The sequence below is a fragment of the Parasteatoda tepidariorum genome, chromosome 7, assembly GCF_043381705.1.
Source record: "Parasteatoda tepidariorum isolate YZ-2023 chromosome 7, CAS_Ptep_4.0, whole genome shotgun sequence".
Taxonomy (NCBI): domain Eukaryota; kingdom Metazoa; phylum Arthropoda; class Arachnida; order Araneae; family Theridiidae; genus Parasteatoda; species Parasteatoda tepidariorum.
In genome coordinates this window covers 44,591,242-44,610,402 of record NC_092210.1, presented here as the reverse complement: position 1 = coordinate 44,610,402, position 19,161 = coordinate 44,591,242, and the positions used below count along the sequence as shown (strand labels likewise).

The following is a 19,161-nucleotide window of genomic DNA, read 5'->3' as shown; positions in this document are numbered from 1 at the left end:
ACCATTAATTGAAACTCCCTTTTTTATTCGAGAAGTCAAATTTTTCTTTATCAGTCTAAGATGCACGAATTGCGAATAGTTTTTGTTTACCGAAAAATATCGACAATATAATTTACTTATTTATTTTTCATTTTCTTTTTTTTTAATTTTACAAGACCTTATATCATATATTAGTTACCAAATCACAATCTTAGAATTTTTATTCTAAAATTACGGAAAATTTTTTTACCTCTACGGTTTTGAAATTGTTTACAACTAGTATGCTTAAAATATCATGAATACAAAACTAAAAGGTTTTTTAATCATTTGCAATTAACGTGGTTTAAAAAACCATAAAAAAGATATTTAATTGGACATTTTAGCTAGACTTTTCATTAGGTAATGGGTATTGAAGTTTGACTGTGGTTGAGTTGTGTTTTATTAAATGAACCACTGAATGTGTTTCAATAGCGTATCTGGTTGGTTCACTTCTCGTAAGAGATGGGAAATACTAGGCTTTATTGTGTTAAGCTGCTTTATGATGCTGTCATTTATGCGAGAATGAGAGTATCATATTCTAAATATGCAGAGTGACAAATTCGGAAGTGCATGACATTGCAAACTCTCTATATGTTGAAGGGAATGGAATAAATATTGTGGTATTAACACTGGGAATCGAACCTCCGCTCTGTCGGTCATCAGATTGACAAATTAGCGCTAATTATAATATGTACCCAGCTGCAAGAAACAAAGTACCTTTACTAGGTGAACCTAGCTTTATTAGGTTGGTTCGATAAAATTTTTAATGTTTGAATGTATTAGGCTAAAGCTGTTAATAAATGATTTGTCTCCCATTTAACAGTTTGAATACCGTCTTATTTGTGGTTCTTTGACTATTTTGTCTGAATATGGTAAAATAAGAATTAAATAAATTGTTATTTAATTATTTTTTCCAAGAAATTTCTAACAGTGCATTTCTTTCTCAGCAATTTATAACTAAAATTATAATATCGCTTATTTGTTTTTATCAATGTAGTATACGCCAACCGGTCTGTGTAGGGGGCAGGGAATTGTCCTTGCATCAGAAAAGTCCTGGGTTCGAATCCCGGGCAAAGCATGAATGTTTCTTTCTCTCTGTGTGTGTTCAGTGTCCTTTCTCCTTTGTGTGTGTGAAGGTGTGTGAATGTGACCCGCCCTATGCACGGATTTGTGGTTGTGTGAATGGTGTGACAGAAGTCGAATTCTCGGCCATAGATGGCGCCACTGAAAAACAACAACAATCGCACCCCCTCTGCCTAAACAGGCATACGACAAAAAAAAATTTAGTATACGAATTTCGATAACACACAGATATATGTATTTGATACGTTATGCAAAGAATTTAGGTATAAACTAGACGAAATTGTTGGGGGAAAATAAAAACAAGCTATTTGCCGAATAAAAACATAAAAAAAAGTGTGTTTGGAGATTGAATGGAACATTTCATTTTATTGGAGCTACTATAGCTTTAGATTCAAGCTTTAGAATATCGTGCTTTTAACTAGTATGTGACAAAACTTACAGCAAGCATTCTGGAGCAGTTAACGAAATACAATATCGATCAACTTTTGTTTTCCTTTTTAGAATATTTACTCAGAGTTTTTTCAATTCAATCATATACCTTTTACTGAAGAGGATATTGCAGTTTAATTTACATAGTTGCTATTGTTCAAATCCTTAACAACGCCTGACTGAATATTATTCTCAAATAATATCCTTATTTTTGTTTAACTCGACATTTTTAAACTCGCGGAGTGTACTCAATATTTTTAAAATGTACTTAGTTAAAAGTTTAAAACAAAAATTGCATTTAAGCCCCGAATTGCATTAAAGGATATTATTCTTTCCAAGACTTAGGGATAAAAAAAAAGAGTTTAAATTTATTGGCAACAATAATGTAATCCGATTAGGTTTCCCGAACAGCCAAATAAACATTGATAATGCCTTTTTAACTTTGTATAGGATTACCTTGAATAATGAAATTCTTTGAGACGGTCATGCATTTAAATTAATTCAAACCAAAATAACAGCATCCATTGTTCGTTTCCTAACCTTTTTGAATGTATTGAGTGTCGGGAAAGCGCCATTTTTACTTAGCTTATATTTTGAACTTAATTGTATTTTCTCCCTTTTTCTAGAACTTGCTCCATCGTCCTGCTGTCATGCCTGAATACAAAGCAGAATCAATTGAAAAGTCTCGCTTTATTCTGTCTCATTACGGTTTGTTCAAAACGTGTTGGGATTGGTTGATTCTCATTGGAACGTTTTACGTGGCAATCGTCGTCCCCTACAGCGCCACTTTCCGGGACACGGGCGAGGCTCCTTTATTTAACAAGACAATCATCACAGATGTGATTATGGAGTCTATTTTTATCATTGGTAAGCTGAAAGCAATAAAGATCGTTTGTTTTCATAAACTATCCATTTTATCGATTTCGAACAGACAAAACAGACACGAATTTTTTCAAGATGGTTGCGTAATTTACTTGTTTACAAAAAATATGTAACAGTTCATGACTTAGTGAATAACGAGTTAAACAAAAAATTCCTCGTCATCATAAAAGTGCCTAAAAGTGTTTTTTAACTATGCTTTTAAATTTATTCGCATAATACAAACACATAGTGCTTATGTACCCCTAGTTGGAGAGCATGGGTTAAGGAATTAAATCCTGGTGGCCGACAAGACAACTGGCTTGTGCATGCAGCAAGGTACACATTAAATTTGCCGTGGCTGAAACTCCTCTCATTTATTGGGGTGGGGAAGTTTCTGAGAGAGGACCGGCTCAGACGAGTCGTCTGACGAGGATTGATCAGAATTGAACCTGTCTAACCGTTGCAGTCCTACCATGGTCATTAAAAGATAGAGCCATAAAAATAGGGCTAGGTACTTGACCATGGTTGACATCTTTGCCCAATCTACAAAGACGTAAAAATGATTCCCACCCACTGTCTCCTCTAGATTCAGAGGCAGTATGCTATTTTCATCTTCTCAACATAATTTACGACCCCGTGTTCTGTAGTAAGTTTCAATTCTCTTAATTCATTTCATCACCCCTCTGAATTTGAGGGGTGAAATCCTATTGAATTTTATTGAAACACCCTGTAATTTAGGCAGAATCAGTATTTTTTAACGAAAAAATTTATTAAAATACATAATACAAAAATAAAAGTCTATATGTAAACAGTACTGACTACATCCGTACACAACTAGTGATCATGGCAACACAACAGCATTATAACAGATGGCAACTTTTCCCGAGATGGTCATTTTACCTGCCATCATTCTATTAGTTTCAACATTTTTTTCGTGTAAAATAATTTTTTCATCGTTTTTTCTGCAACTTTATTTAATTTATAAAAGCCTAGCAATATCATAACTATGCTGTAAATTTTCTATTCTATTTTCGGTGTTTGTTACCACAAACACCTACAATTTTGTTTTAAAACCCGTTGAATACAGGACAGACTAAAAGATACCTGATGAGCCTAAGTTTTTTAAATAAACATTTGGAAAATAATGGGATGCTGGAAATATTAATAATTATTATAATTTTTCAAACTATGAAATCTTGTCTAAAAATACTTGATTTCGGACGTATGCGTTAAGTTTCTTCAATATTTGAAGAAATTTACCACCACATTTGAAAAAATTTGGTAAGTACCCGAGTGTAAGGGTATTCCAACGGATTGATGGACTTGGTTCATGCTGGTTGTCAAAAAATGATTAACGCTAATGAATGAAACTAAATTTTCATAACGGATTTTTTTCCCCAAAAAGATTAGGGTGTGCAGAGAGTTGAGGAGAAATTCCCGATTTGGACTGGACAGAAAACTGTTGCTCTATGAGTTTTCGGTTATGAATATTTTTATCTAAATAGGAATATGATCTATTTGTTTATTTAACGCATTAAATTAATATTTTTCATAAAATTAGTCATGGTTTGTCATAAGTTGATCATCCTCTACAACCCGATACTACTGTCAGTAATATAAGGTTTTGAGCACTTGGTGAAATTGAGTTTGTTAACAGGATAAAAAATTATCGTTGAAATCAAATTTATTCCCAATTTTAGTGAATTGGGGGGCTGATTTTGGGATAATATTCAGTAATTCTGGATTTCAGAATTATTTAGGTCTCTTCCAAATGTATAGAAAACATTTAAAGCAAAATCCCTTTAAATGCTTGTTGATAGTTAAATACTGTTACTAGCTAAGAATATTTAAATAATCCAAAACAATGATAATATCCGAGACCACCTATTAATATCAATGAACCTAAACTTATCCATACACTTATATTTAGGATTCACTCCAGTATGGCGACAAGACGACAAGTCGCCAAATGTTCTACAAATGTCGCTGAAATCATACGCAAAAGTGGTAAATTTGTCGCCTTGAAATATGTTTGGAATTCACAAAATAGTAATGGAAAAAAAGGGTTTTTTGCACCAAATTCCATGCATTTTTAAAAAAAAAATTTTACTAGTTTTATTGTTCTACGCTTGGCATGGAATTTAAATACGTGCTATTCAAATGGAATAACTGAAAGTGTCTGGTACAAAAAAAAAATTTAATGTAAATGCTGAAATTTCAAATTTACATATTGTGTCGTACTTTGCGTTTAAGTACTGACAGTATATCTTTTCACAATCAAAACCATATTTTTTCCTCCTTTAGATTAGACTTCATTTAAAATAATTTTACACTTTTTAGATAAATAATTATTAAAATAATAATTTGCTTGCAGTTACTTTTTCAGTTTTCGTCATTTATTAATTAATTTGGTCACAGCATTTTGATTTCTAAGTTGAATCTATTTACTAATTAGATTTTAGATTTTTCTCACTTAATTTTAGTAAATACTAACACGGACATATCATGATTTCATGATCTCAACGGACATCATGATAGAGTTACGAACTTAATAAGTTTCAGGATTTTGTCGATGACAACCAATATTTTTTTATGAGTAATATAACATGAATTATGTAATTTTGTTTATTTTATAACCGTCGTTAAACAGCAGGCCTAATTTTTTTGGTTTTCTACTACTAATGTTCAACTCCATAGCCTTGTAATGTTGAACCCATTCCAGAAGACAAGGGAACTCCTGGATTAAGTATTGGGAGAAATTTTGCCTTCGTGGAGGACTTTTTGATGGAATTTACCCGCATTTTCATTACAAGGAAAGGAAAACCATGAAAATCTTCCACGGTTAGCCTGACGGGAAGGAGACTCTAACCCTTGATCCGTCTACCACTGAGGATATTTTATGTCAGAACCGTGGTCGGTGAGAGCCGGGTGTGGAATTCGAATCGATCAGCTATTGCTGGGATCAAACCCGCATAGCCTCATTAAGAAGTGATCCCCCTATCCCCTGAGCCACCATGACTCTGAATTATTTAATTGTAATGTTCGATTTTTTTTTCCGAAGTTTGCCTACCATATTAAGTTTTTGGATCACTATATGAATAACTAGGTGATTCTATTGGACTGCTAACTTTTCATTGCTGGTGTGAACCCTACATCTATATCCTTATACAGAAAATGAAATTAACTTAAACCCCATCACGTATATCAAATTCAGCATTAACACAAGTTACAAACTTTTGGCCCAAAAACTTTTTCCTTCAATATGGAGTGGTAATAACTCAATCTCACTAGAAAAATAAACTTAATCTTCTGTTTGCTTCTCAGGCCACAGCATCTCATCCTGTAGAGTTCACTTTGGCAGCTATAGTGGGGCAATCTGCTAGCGTGTATGCGTGTCTATACACTTATGAATTGAAGAAAATTTTATTAATTTTTTTAAAAAATTAAAGAATTTAATTTTATTTTATTAAATCGAAGAAATTAAAGAAAACTCTTTTAAATTGCTAAGTAAAAAATATCTATCCTATTTTCGATAAGTTGGAAGTTTTAATGACCAGGGCTGAACTTGAATGCAACCGTTTATATGCAAACTTTTTCTTTACTTAAGTTTAATCTGATGGAACATCTCAAATCTAATAATCTAGAAGGGTTCGTAACTAAACAAGAAGCAAACTAATCGTTTACGTTACATAACATATTAAATGTAGATACTAAGAAACGTGTTCTAGTTGTTTTGCTAACAAATTAATAAAGGAAATCATAGTTAGGAATTTAACTGTGAAAAACATTGATTTTACTGTATGTTAGGAATGTCTCCATGTGCGAAAAAAAGATTTGTCACTTACTTTGTACTTAATATGTACTAGGCCATATAAATAAATAATAAGCTTCATTAGCAGCCTTGTAATGACAGAGAGGATTTTTATTATGTAAAGAATGGCAGTGGGCCTTTGAAATTTTTCAATACAGTACAATAATTATTTTCAAACAAAGCGATATTTGCATCAAGCTCTCTTTTTTACTTTAAATGCTTTTATTGATTTCATAATTATAAATGAGAAATAAAGATGTATAATTGATTATTAAGAACATCTTTTACTTTTAAAATTATCAATAGTTCAGTTTTCTAATACATCTGGGATTTCTTAACGCTAAATTGAAAAACATTTATAATATTTAAACATGACAAATCATATTTTATATTTTAAATATTAAATATGATCTAGGTTTTGTCTAGACATAAACAAAAGTACTGGCTAAGCGTAACAGACAGCTTCAACCATTGTTTGCACAAAGGGTAAACAATGTTGTTAAGTTAAAAGAAGCAGCATTGCTTTTGTAACAGTTCATTTGAGTACAATTACATGTAACAGCCTTATATGTAACAGTTTAGTTACTGATCTAATTCATTCTTCTGGAACTACATTTTATTCAAAGATTACATTGTGTTAAAAATGCACTAGATTCTATTTTTCAAGAGAATTAATAATAAAAATTTATTTTTGTTGACCAGTGTTTTACTTAAAATAAAACTATATGTAGACATGCACAAATTCTATATACGCTGAGGACTTCTATTGAAATTCCTCATAATACTTTAAAAAATATCTTATAGATATTCTTCTGAATTTCCGTACAACGTATGTGAACAAGGAAGGAAAAGTTGTTGCTGATCCCCATTCGATTGCCATCAACTACTTAAGAGGATGGTTCGTCGTTGATCTCCTTGCTGCCTTACCTTTTGATCTCCTTTATGCCTGCAATCTCTATAGCAGAGTGAGTGGCGTCCTTTTTTTTCTCCTTACAGCATTTGATGTTTTCAATCTTTGAGCCTTGTTTAAATATATATTTCATTTTCCTAGTATAAAAACACGAAAGGGTCAATTGAAAATGTAGAACATAAACTAATTTTATTAAATCTTAACACTAGGCAGATCTTAAAGAAACAAAACTATCTATAAAATGCGCCTTGATTTTATTAAATTGTCTAAATGTCAATTTGCATTTTCTTTCAGGCTCTTCAAATATTGATAATCCCTTGAAATTATTTTTAGGACACCCTTCTTTTTTTACATCGTCCATCTTGTTTACTTCTAGTAATATTAAGTCTAATTCGTAAATTTCTTACGTATTTATCTCAACAATTCACGATTTTCAGTTGATGTGCTTTAATATTTTGTAGATAGGATTAACATGATGTAAGACACTTTCTTAATTTTTTTTTCAAGGTATGCAACACCAAAATTTTAACACTTAATAGAATCATTTGATTAATTCTATCACAAAACTTAAAATTTTTCTGAATACATATTAAAATGCTCCAATTAAATTCAATTTAATGTAATTTAAACTTGCACACATTTTTGAATCGAATTTTTTGTATATATAATCTCAACAAAAGAAATAGTGGAGGGTTAATATGCATTATCACAAAGCATTTTTTTTTCTCATTAATAAGTAATTCTTTACATTTATATGCTTAAATTAGCTTTAAAATGTTCGCTTTATAGTACAACAGAACTTACTAGTGATAAGGGAAAATTCATGCAGAAAGGATTGATTTCGAAGACGCATTTTAATTGTTTCCTAATTGGTAACTAACAATATCAGCAACGAGAACCTCTCCAGAACAATAGGAACGTAACAAAGGCGATGATTCTCTTTTTTCCAATAACTTTCCCCAAAGACAAAACCAATAATAAGGCTGGAGCAAAAATTATTTGACCCTAGTGCTTATTAATCCGACAAACTAGAAGTAAAATCAAATTGTTTAGACTTCTTCATTAATACATAATTCGCAAAAAAAGAGGGTGAAATATGGAGGGTAAAAAATGTTGTTTAATACAATACATAAAGTTTTATTGTAAATTTAAGACTTCTTTAACAATTGGAATTAATAAATAAGACATCTGAAAGAAAAATAACTCCTGAAATCCTGAAAGAGGAAGTGAGTGAATGTAACATGTGCACAAGATCATAAATCAGTCTTTCTTATAACAGAAAAAGATTAGTGGAGGCCAATACCGAGATCTAATTTTCCAAAATAACGTTACCGATATCTATTTTTTCATTGTATCCATAGGGCATAAAATATTAATGCTTGACCAGTTCACTAATGGACCTACTCCCTCGAGAAAATATCTCAAACTGAATTCATGCAGCAACACGATCGAACTTCAAGAACCATTAAAACTTATCAATGGAAACTTTAAGTTAGAGTAACAGATAACTTGTTTCAGATACATTTATAAAAGGCAACTGTTAATTCTAACTAAACTATTGTAATATTACGTATTACAGAGTTTTTATACTGGATTTTACACGATTTATATATCATTAATTTAAAAACTTATCTTATATGGGATGAAAAATATTGACTTTAACCAAGGTCATTTAAAGTCAACGTCATTTAACCAAAGTCAGTCACTGTTACTATGACGACAGTTCATTTCTTTTGTATTGTTTATGCATTTTCAAGGGTTTATAAAATTATTTAATTTAACGCATGCTTATCTTATTTTATAGATTATTATAAGATTATTTATTTTAATTATAAGAGCGCATTATTATAGATTCATAATGCCATAGCAATAGTTTTCATTCAGTAAGTAAGTAAATAAAATAAAAAGTAGGGGAGAGTGGGGTCAATTGTAACAGGGTACGATTGTAACAGAGCAAAAATTTCGAGTGTCGGGTTCTAGATTTGGTTCCTAGGAGGCGCACAAGGTGTATTTAATAAATCTACATGCACACCCCTGCGGGCAACCATTTTTATGTACTTTATCACAAAAGATATTTTCACGCAACGTAAGTGCTTTTTTTGTGTTAGAATATTATATTGTAACAAAGTAATTTTGTTTAAACAAATAAAAATTATTAACCGAATAGTTATGTAAGTGGACACCTTAATTAACATTTCCAAAAAAAAAAATTAGTTTCATTAATTAACTAGCATTGCTTTTAACAAATGAAGCTGAAATGGCGTCTTGGGGACGATTGTAACAATAAGTAAAGGGACGATTGTAACAGCTGAAAATAAATAATCTTATGTTTACAAGCCATTACTTAACTCTTTAAGAACCACCAATAGTTTCCTATATCATTTATATTATGCTGCATGTGCATTATTTCATTTGTCACCTTTCACAGCATAAATTAAAATTTTTAACTCCTTAAAGTTAAAAGTTTAACCCTTTAGGTCTCCGCTCATTATTATTTTTACTCCTAAAATATCATTACTATTTTGATCAATAAAAAAATATATCACAACTATGATAATATGTATAATTAACTATGTTTTAGTTGAATTTATGAACAGTTACAATTGACCTCGTAAGTGGGGACAATTGTAACAAGTGCACGACTGTCAAAAATTGTTAATAACTAATATAATAACATTTAAAATAAGGTATTTATTTTTTTTTCTAGTAGAGGATAGTCTATTTTACTCGTCTGTCAATTAATACTAATAATATATTGGATTTTTTGTTAGTTAAAAATAGTTAAGTAAAAAATGTTACAATTGACCCCACTACAGAAAAAATGGAGGAGAAATAATGACTTAATCATTTAATGGGTGGATTTGTGTATAGAAAAATAGTTTGTAGACGTATTTGTGTCTAGGAGAATCTGCAAACCAACTATTTAGGGAATCAGATAATCGTTGAATCAGCTAATCAAGGAATGGAATTAGAAAAATTAATTTGTAAATAAGTTCATAAATAAAGAAAAAATGTCGATAAACCTATAATACAATTTGCTATATGGCAATCAACAAGCATTTTTCATTTTTTACTTAAAAGTTTCGACGAATGTGTTTTTTATTTACTTAAGTTTCGTAAGTTTCAATGCTTGGAAAATTTAAACTATGCTGATCTGTACAATACATACAACACAAAAATTTCAACTTTTTAGTTTGCGCAAGTAATTTGTTTTTCTTGATTTAAATATCTAGACTGGATTTTCCCAAAAAATTCAGACACAATTTTTTACTGCTCCCACTACAACAATAACAATTCTTCAAGTTGCAAAATCAAATTTTGATAGAACTTAAAAATTTATTTTAATATTTTTGATGATAATTATTTTTGAAAGGAAAAATACACAAGCACATAGTCGATATAATGATAGCAGCTGGTTACAATATTTTCGGAATGGCAAAGTTTTAGGAATACTGTTATAACACCACTAAACTTAACGCATATATTTGGCGCAAGTTAGAATCTTCTTTGAAAGAAAGAAATGAATCTATATATATACACCAAAGAGCCATTACATTATGACCACCCTCCATCTATAGCAATGGGCTCGCCCAGGTTTTCATGGTTTGTCGCCCAGGAACAATACTCTCATGGGGCACATTAGGACCCATAATCCTCATAGAACAATCCCTGACGTCTGTAAGCTACTTGAACATAGTTGCAGACCAGGTTCACCCATTCATGGCAAAAGTTTTTCCCGCGGGGGATGGAGTTTACCAACAGGATAATGTACCATGTCATAAAGGTCAAATTGTCATGGATTGATTCGAGGAACATTCCAGCGACTTTCAAGTCATGTCCTGGCCCCCAAATTCACCTTACCTTAATCCAATAGAGCATTTATGGTCCTACTTGAAAAACCAAACTCGTGCTGCCACGCTACCCCCTCGCAATGTGAGGGAATTGCAGGACCAGTTGGTATCAGATACCTCAGCCTACCTATCAGCACCTTGTGGAATCAATGCCACGGCGGGGGCTAGCAGTTTTGAGGGCTAAAGGTGGTCTCCTACATGTTATTAGCAGGGTGGTCATAATGTAATGGCTCTTCGGTGTGTGTATATATATATAGATAGATATAGCACAATAAAAACAAAGAGAAAAACGAAAATAATTAAGATTTCTTCAAACATTGAGATTTAATCGCTACCGCATTTTCCAGCTAACTAGATTTGTTGTTATAGGAGAGCATCAGACAGTGAAATTACCACTACTGTACGTATAATTGTTGTTGTTGTTGTTTTCAGAACACACTGATGCACCTCTTCAAACTCACTCGCCTCCTCCGCTTAGCAAGATTGGTTCAGAAGGTGGATCGCTATTCACAACACAGCAGTATTATTTTAACATTGCTGATGCTTTTCTTTTCTCTGGTCGCTCACTGGATGGCATGTATCTGGTATGTAATTGCACTCGCTGAGATTGACGCAAATCCCTCAACTTGGGATGTGGGTAAGTATCACTATTCACACTTTCTTCTAACAGCACTAACTCTCGGAGAAAAATTTATAATTCTAGTATAATTAGTGTGGCGGAGAGATTTTGCACTCTTAATCCATTTCACACTCTTAGTTATGCATCAATAGTGCGCAAGTTCCATCCGATAAATAATTAGGGCAAGCTTGTGTCGTGATGAGTTTGTAAGGTGAAAGATTGCTAATTTTTCTGGGGAATACGGCAGGGCTAAAGAGAATAGAAAGGCTGGTTCACTCCTTCGATGAAACTCTCGCCGCGCCAATCCTCCGATTTTCTCTAGTGACGTCACTTTGGCGCAAAGCTCGCACTTTTACTTCAAGAACAGAGCTTTCGGCCTTACTAGCTCTAACTAATATTGGAGCATTTCTTTTTGTGACATATTCTAAGACATTTGTAATTTTCTACAATGACTTTCCTCAGTTTTTGCCGTGAATTTACAAAATTTTAAAACTATTAACGAAATGCCAGTTTGCGTGATTGCAACTTGCAAAAATTCTTATAGAAAAACAAAAGGAAAAAATATAGTTTTCCGCGTGTTCCCTAAAGTAAATGAACAACTAGTATGTAAAGAATGGATTCTGAAATGACACAGTTTATCTAAAACAGCAATACGTTTTTTCTATCGTTAAGAACTTTTATAAAAATTCGTTATCTAAATAGAAACCGCCTCGTTACTTCAAAAAGAAAGGCATGTGAAAAAAATTAAAAAATGGATAAAGTCAAAGAAAATTAAAACATAAGTAAAAAGTATATAAATAAAATATATAGTGTACAGTTGAAATTCTCATAATTTCATAACTTATTTTTTTAATGCAGTTATTCTAAATATTTATGATTCTTTTAAAAATTATATTCTCTTGAATTTAAATATCTATAAATTATATCATCTTAAATTTAAATATCTATAAACAGTTGTAAAATTTCTAATGTCATTATGAACCTAAATTATTATTTTGTTTCAGTAATTAGCGCTTAAGGTTGATGTTTCCTAATGATTAAGTGTGAACAAATTGCTATTAACGACATATTTTAAAATCGGGGATTCTAAATTTAACTCAACTTATTGCTATAAAAGAATATGTAGATAAAAAAGTGTCGATATATGCTTTCATTTTTCTTAATAATTAAAGTTAAAACTGAACTTTTTAAAATAAAGTATTTATAGTGTCCTTTTCGCCAACTAGTAAAATATTTTTATAAGTTTAAAATGGAATTTTTTTAGTATAATAGACAAGAAAGTTTTTTTAAACTATGTTTATGAATGGAAATAATGTGTTAATTACGTAAAGTTTGAAAGCTAATAACCTGAAAAGGTCTAACTTATTTTTGCAAAGAGAATGATGCAAAGTTATCATAATATCTTTGCGTGCGATCTTCCGAGATCTGTGGACACAGTAACGTCATGAGGAGGGAAATCGTAGCTTCAGCTCTAAGAGCGGAGTGAACTAGCCCTTCTATTCTCTTTAGCCCTGGGAATACGGTGCCTAATCAAAAAATAACATACATCAATTCAAACCACAAATCAGTTTTATCAAAAATGAAAAATCCTTTTTCATTATTTAAAACTAAAAATATTTTTTGAAAATTAGTCATAATAACAGCAAAAAATATATGTAGTTCAATGTTATATTAAAGTTTATTCAAGTATTTTTATACTATAAGTTTAAAATTATATATTTTTTTCCGATAAAGTTTATTTATTTCAAGAAGAGAACTACGCAAATATGTGTGTTCTAATGCGTTACAAAAAAAATTGTATTCGAGTATTCAAATCAAGTCTTACATGTTTTTCAAAGCTTACCATAATAATTTCATTAACTTTAAGATATAAATTTTTAATTAAATTCATTTTAAGCATTCTGATGGATTTTAACATAATTTAAACCCCAAAAAAAGCTTTTTTATTAACTTAATACAATTTAGCGGAATTTACTCTAGTTTATTCCATCATTGCCTTGTCTATGTTATTCAAATTAGTTTTCTTTATGATTAAAATAATAAACAATTTTACACTTGTTAATTAGCTTGAGAAAGGCAAAGATAATGACCAACATTTTAATCCACTTACTCCAGACTCAGACTCGTATTCTTAACCCTTTCGAACCCTAGGAACATGTATGTCCCAAGTAGACTGTTGGACTAAATAGATCCCATTTTAACATTAGATTTACCCATTACAGTCTTTTGAATTTCCATCCTTCTATTTGAATGGCTAGCAGTACTTGTAAAACTGTCATGACAGCTTAGATTTTAAGAAATAACATGTTTGTGAAGATTTATGCATCATTTCGTGAGAAAAATAGCTGAAAAGGAGCTAAGAAAAAGTGACTTTGATAATATAAGTACTATTTATATTATTTTACGTCATTTTAAATAATAATATGCTTGATTTCGAAAGTTTATAAAAAAACACAAAACAGCCTTATCTTTAGGGCTTGGTATGTATATGTACCAGTAGTCTTTTTCATGGATAATTAGTCAATCAAAAAGAACTAATGGGGCATCAATGTCTCAGGATCCTAACTGCAAGAAGTGAATCAAAACTTATTTGTAATATTATCAATGGTAAAAAGAAAAACAATATGTTGCCAAAGAAAAAACAATATAAATTAAGATGTTGAAAGAATGACCAGAAGAATTATACATTCTTTAAGAAATAACTATTTCAAAAAAAAATATTTTAATGATTAACTATAAATGAAAACGCTGAGAAAATCAAAATTTGTGCTTCGTTCAAAACTTAACAAATGTTTAAAAATATTCTTATTTCTTAAATTTAAAAAAAAGTATATTATTAAAAATAGAAATCGCAACTAAAAAAATCCATTTGAATTAAACATTTAATGCATGAAAAAAAATTATTACTTTAACTAAAATTTATATACTTTTAATTATTCTGTCGAATTGTTTAAACTTCCAGCTCTCTCTTAAGACGGTAGTTGCTTTTCGAATAAATTTGTTGACTTTTATTTCTTTTTTAAAGAAAACTTATAAAAATGAATTAGTTTATATGAAACACGATAACCATTTTTTAAAATAAATATCTCTTGTCTTTCAATATTCTTTATGTCTACAAATATTTAGATATTGGAAAATATTTATTTAAGAGAGCTAGCAGTGTATTAAATTTATTTGTTCAAGATAATAAAACGTAACTGTCTTTTTTTTACCCGAATATGCTTGATTTCCTTTGTTTGACATTTTTATTCTCAATGTTTTTAGCACCACTTTTAATGAATCCCTACAAAAGATTTAATTTTTCAGGTCATAAGACTTAGATTTGTCATGATTGCTACTAAAATTAGTGATTTTTGTTAGAAAAAAAATTTTTATAATTTTTTTCCATTTTAATTAATATATTAAGCAAGTAAATTTCTTTAAAAATTGCTTACGAGAAAATTGTTTACTGTTCTTTAATCCTGCATGTTAAAACTACCGATTTTCATGTCAAAATATTAGCACGAGTTTCCTGTTTCATTTTATATTCTACATATCAATTTAATTTTTATTGCTACTTTCTTAACTGCAATTCTGTAGTTAAGAACAGCTTTTAATTCAATGTTTACTTTTTATTGCCTCCTTCAGCAACTTTGCCTAATTTGATTTTGAACTGTGTTGCAATTATTTTGGAAAGTATTATACGGGATAAATATTCAAAAAGTCAATCCTGATAAACTCACATGTCTCTCAACATAAAATCAAATATTTAGAAATAATTTACCTTACTTATAAAAAATTTTGAAGATTTTATGCAAATACTTCGTATTTTTTTAATCTAAATTATACCAGAAATTTGAGAAACTGTAAACAAATGCATTCATGTAATATACTCTATAGTGTTACTTTACTTAACAACTGATTAATCGAAAATTACCGTTGACATAATTTTCAATTTAAAATAAGAATATATTTTATTTGATAACCGGTGTTAAACAGCCGACCCAATGCGGATTTTACGACTATCAATCTTCAACTCTGTAGCCTTGCAGTTTTGAAGCCAATACAGAAGACAAGGAAACTCCCGGATCAAACATTGGGACAAACTAGCCTTCGTGGAGAGCTTTTTGATGGAACTAACCTGCATTTGTGTTAAATGGAGAGGAAAACTGTGAAAACCTCTTACGTTTAAGTTCTTAAGAGTAGCATCATGTTAGAAACAAGATTCAATATGTGATGAAACATTTTGGCATCACACCAAGGGATCATAGAACAATTCTTTAACACGTTTTCTGCCAAAAGGAGAATGCTTTCCTATCTCATTTGTTTAAGTTTACTCATTTGCTTTTCTCGAGCTCAATTTTAATTGGTCAGAACATAAAAAAGTTATCCTGTTTTATTTTTCCTCACTTTGTTAACGTGCAAAATTATAGCAGCTATAATACTTTGACATTGTTTTTTTTTACAAGGTTTATAAGAAAATATATTAAAGGCAGTCGTTTTGGGACATTCTGTATGCATAAATTAATAATTTAATCATTGTTAATTAATGGATCAATCCTGATTGAATCTTTATGTATTTTTTAGGTTGGTTGAATCAATTGTCAATAAAACTGGGCTTCGCAAGTGTAAACGAAACAGATATCACAACCGCTTATATAACAGCTTTGTATTTTACGACTACCAGCTTAACTAGTGTTGGATTCGGTAACGTAGCAGCTAATACCAATGCAGAGAAAGTTTTCTCCATTTTAACTATGTTGATAGGGGGTAAGTAAGCACGTTTTCTAACAAAAATATGTAAAAAAGTTTATGCAACATAAATTGATTTTTAGGAGCGAAAAAGAGAAATGAATTTCTTAATTAAAATGTAAATATTTCAAAGTCGGTCATTGAAGAGAAAAACTACAGAGACTATTAGAAAATAAAAATTAAGGAACTTAAGTGAATAAGTCCTTGATAACTTAAGATAATTTTAGCCCTTCTCCTCCTTGTGGTTCAGTCACCTGTAATTCCAGAAAAAATTTGCCAGCACTACCACACTTGTTATAAGTTAGTGTAAGAACGTAAGCACGTCAAATTATAACGAAGAATATAGAAGAATAACAAAGAAATTTTGGTAATAAGTTGATGTATCAAAAGTTATTCATGTTCTTCCCCTTTTTTCGCGCAATCTATGTTCACGTGTTTGAACACGTTTTTTTTTTCTTTCTATAATCACATTAGAAGGACAATCAAGTGCAATAATACTATCTTGACTTGTTTCATTTTGTTTTTTAGCACTGATGCACGCTGTGGTGTTCGGAAACGTAACGGCAATCATCCAGAGGATGTACGCACGTCGATCCCAATATCACACGAAGCTTCGAGATCTGAAGGATTTTTTCAGACTTCATCAGATCCCGAAAGAGCTCAAACAGAGAATGACAGATTACTTTCAAACTATATGGTCCCTGAACCACGGCATAGACCCCAACGAGGTAAGGATCATTAATCGAAGCAAAACAAGATATGCATATGCGTTCTTCTTCTTTTCCATGTCACATTTACATAATTATTTTTGCTATTCTTCTCTCGGTAACTCGCGACAGATTGTAGACTTAACGTGGATCAAGTTTTTTTCCTTTACTCATAGTTTTCAACCACATACTCTTAATGAAAGTTGTTTGTTTGGATAAGTTACATTCGCCTTTAAAAATTATATCAAACTTTTATAAAACACCTTGTATGATAAAGTTTTTGTTTCTACATATGAGTTTTCTAATTGCTAAACTTATGAAAACTGCATTTTGAAGAGTGGAAATAAGGGAAGTTAATTGTAAAATTGTATCTAGTTTTTTTCTTCTTAGCACCAGTATAAAATATTTTTGTTTCAATATCAGTTTTTTAAAAGAAAATCCCAGTTAACATGCTTTGCTAGCAATGGTTTTCTTGCCTAGTTTAGGCTGTAGTTTCCTAGTTTATCTTATCTAGTTAGTTGATTTCCTAGTTAACTGCTTTATTAACTTTTTTGGTTATCACATTTTTCTCCTATTTCCCAAGTTTTGCCTGAAAAAAACAGCAGTTAAGAAGGTTTTGCAACTAGACTTCTCGTTGTATATAAGCTGCAATAAATTGTTCTTAAGACTTCTTTTAAAACCATAACTCCCTGATTACTTTATTTCAGATTTTGCGTGAGTTCCCAGACGAACTTAGAGGTGACGCATCTATGCATTTGCACAAGGAGATACTTTCACTACCTGTCTTTGATCATGCTCCTCAGGGTTGCTTAAAGTTGCTCTCCCGTCACGTGAGAAGCAACTTTTGTGCTCCGGGAGAGTATCTAGTGCATATGGGAGATGCCCTCACCAATATCCATTTCGTCTGCAATGGGTCCATGGAGGTGTTGCAGAACAACATGGTCGTAGCCATTTTAGGTAAGCTTGATTTCCTTTCATTACATACCTTAATAGCATGGACAAACCATCCAACAAGACCACTTTACAAAGGGAGAAAAATAACAGTAAGAAGGATAAGAAAAAATTATGGTTCGACTGAGAGGAACAAAAACAAAAAGCAAGAAAAAATTCGACTATCCACATTTTAACACAAATACACTAAAACCAATGGAATACCTCCCTAACTCCTCACAAGAAGTAATCTGAAAATTCTGACTAAAATATGCTGAAGAAATTTTGAAGTTGCGTTTTAAAACTTCTAATTGCCTGCAGATTTTTTTCAATACCTACAGATTTTATTTGTAGAGAAAATTTAAAGAAAATTTCCAGAATGAATATTTAAAAAGTTACCGTTAATTATAGGCTTAAATGGGAAGCAATCATACTTTCAAATTTTCTACAGAAATAATTTTGCTGAGAGAGGTTCACAAATTAGCCTATATTACGTACAAAAAAGCAATATCATAACAAGCAGTTCTCGAGACCAACGGAGAGTAGAAATGAGGTTGGAATAACACCAACATTTTAATTCTTTTAAAATGACAAGAAAATGTCAACAAAATGTCTGTTTACATTTTAAGTTCCTTAAAATGTCAGAAGAAAATCACGTTTACTGAGAAACAAATTACGGTAATTTTTAGTAGATTTGACTAGGTTTCAGAAACAAAAATCGAAAGCCAACACTCAAAACTATAGCATTTACAGGTTAAATCGTTCTTCATTTCTGAAATGTTAAAAAATTCGCAGCATAATAAATAAAAAATGCGATCAACTTTCTTTAGTAGTTAACTTACCGCATATAGTGAGCATCATTTCATATCGACTTTTCAGAATTAAAACCGAAACTCGGTTTAGAATTTGACTTTCATAAAAATTAAGCTTTGAAACTCCAGAGTCAGTGTAACATGCAATAATCTTAATGTCAACTCAAAAATTAAAGTAAATGTAATTAAAATAAAAAGTACTTTTGATAATTTGCTTGATTTACTTAGTAAAAAGAAATTCGTTTAGATCGACCAATTTTATTGAAATAGGCAGATCTTCATAAGTATTAAAATTAAACTCTGATTAAATATCCAATCAGTGTAATTTCTTGTTGTTTTGTTCCTTCACCTTTTCTCCAGAATTTATTTAATAAAATTCGAAAACTCTTTTTGACTCAT

At 30.8% G+C, this 19,161-nt stretch overlaps 1 protein-coding gene across 2 annotated transcripts in view; it reads left to right on the top strand.

The window, feature by feature from the left end:
• LOC107452271 (Eag-like K[+] channel) overlaps positions 1-19,161 on the top strand; it is a 249,174-nt gene that overhangs the window by 214,646 nt on the left and 15,367 nt on the right. For both annotated transcript variants that reach the window (XM_016068630.3, XM_071183358.1), the window contains 6 exons: positions 2,157-2,397; positions 7,007-7,167; positions 11,396-11,600; positions 16,149-16,331; positions 16,842-17,041; positions 17,728-17,977. In XM_016068630.3, the coding sequence (XP_015924116.1) occupies positions 2,157-2,397; positions 7,007-7,167; positions 11,396-11,600; positions 16,149-16,331; positions 16,842-17,041; positions 17,728-17,977 (1,240 nt within the window). The remainder of the gene's footprint in view (positions 1-2,156; positions 2,398-7,006; positions 7,168-11,395; positions 11,601-16,148; positions 16,332-16,841; positions 17,042-17,727; positions 17,978-19,161) is intronic.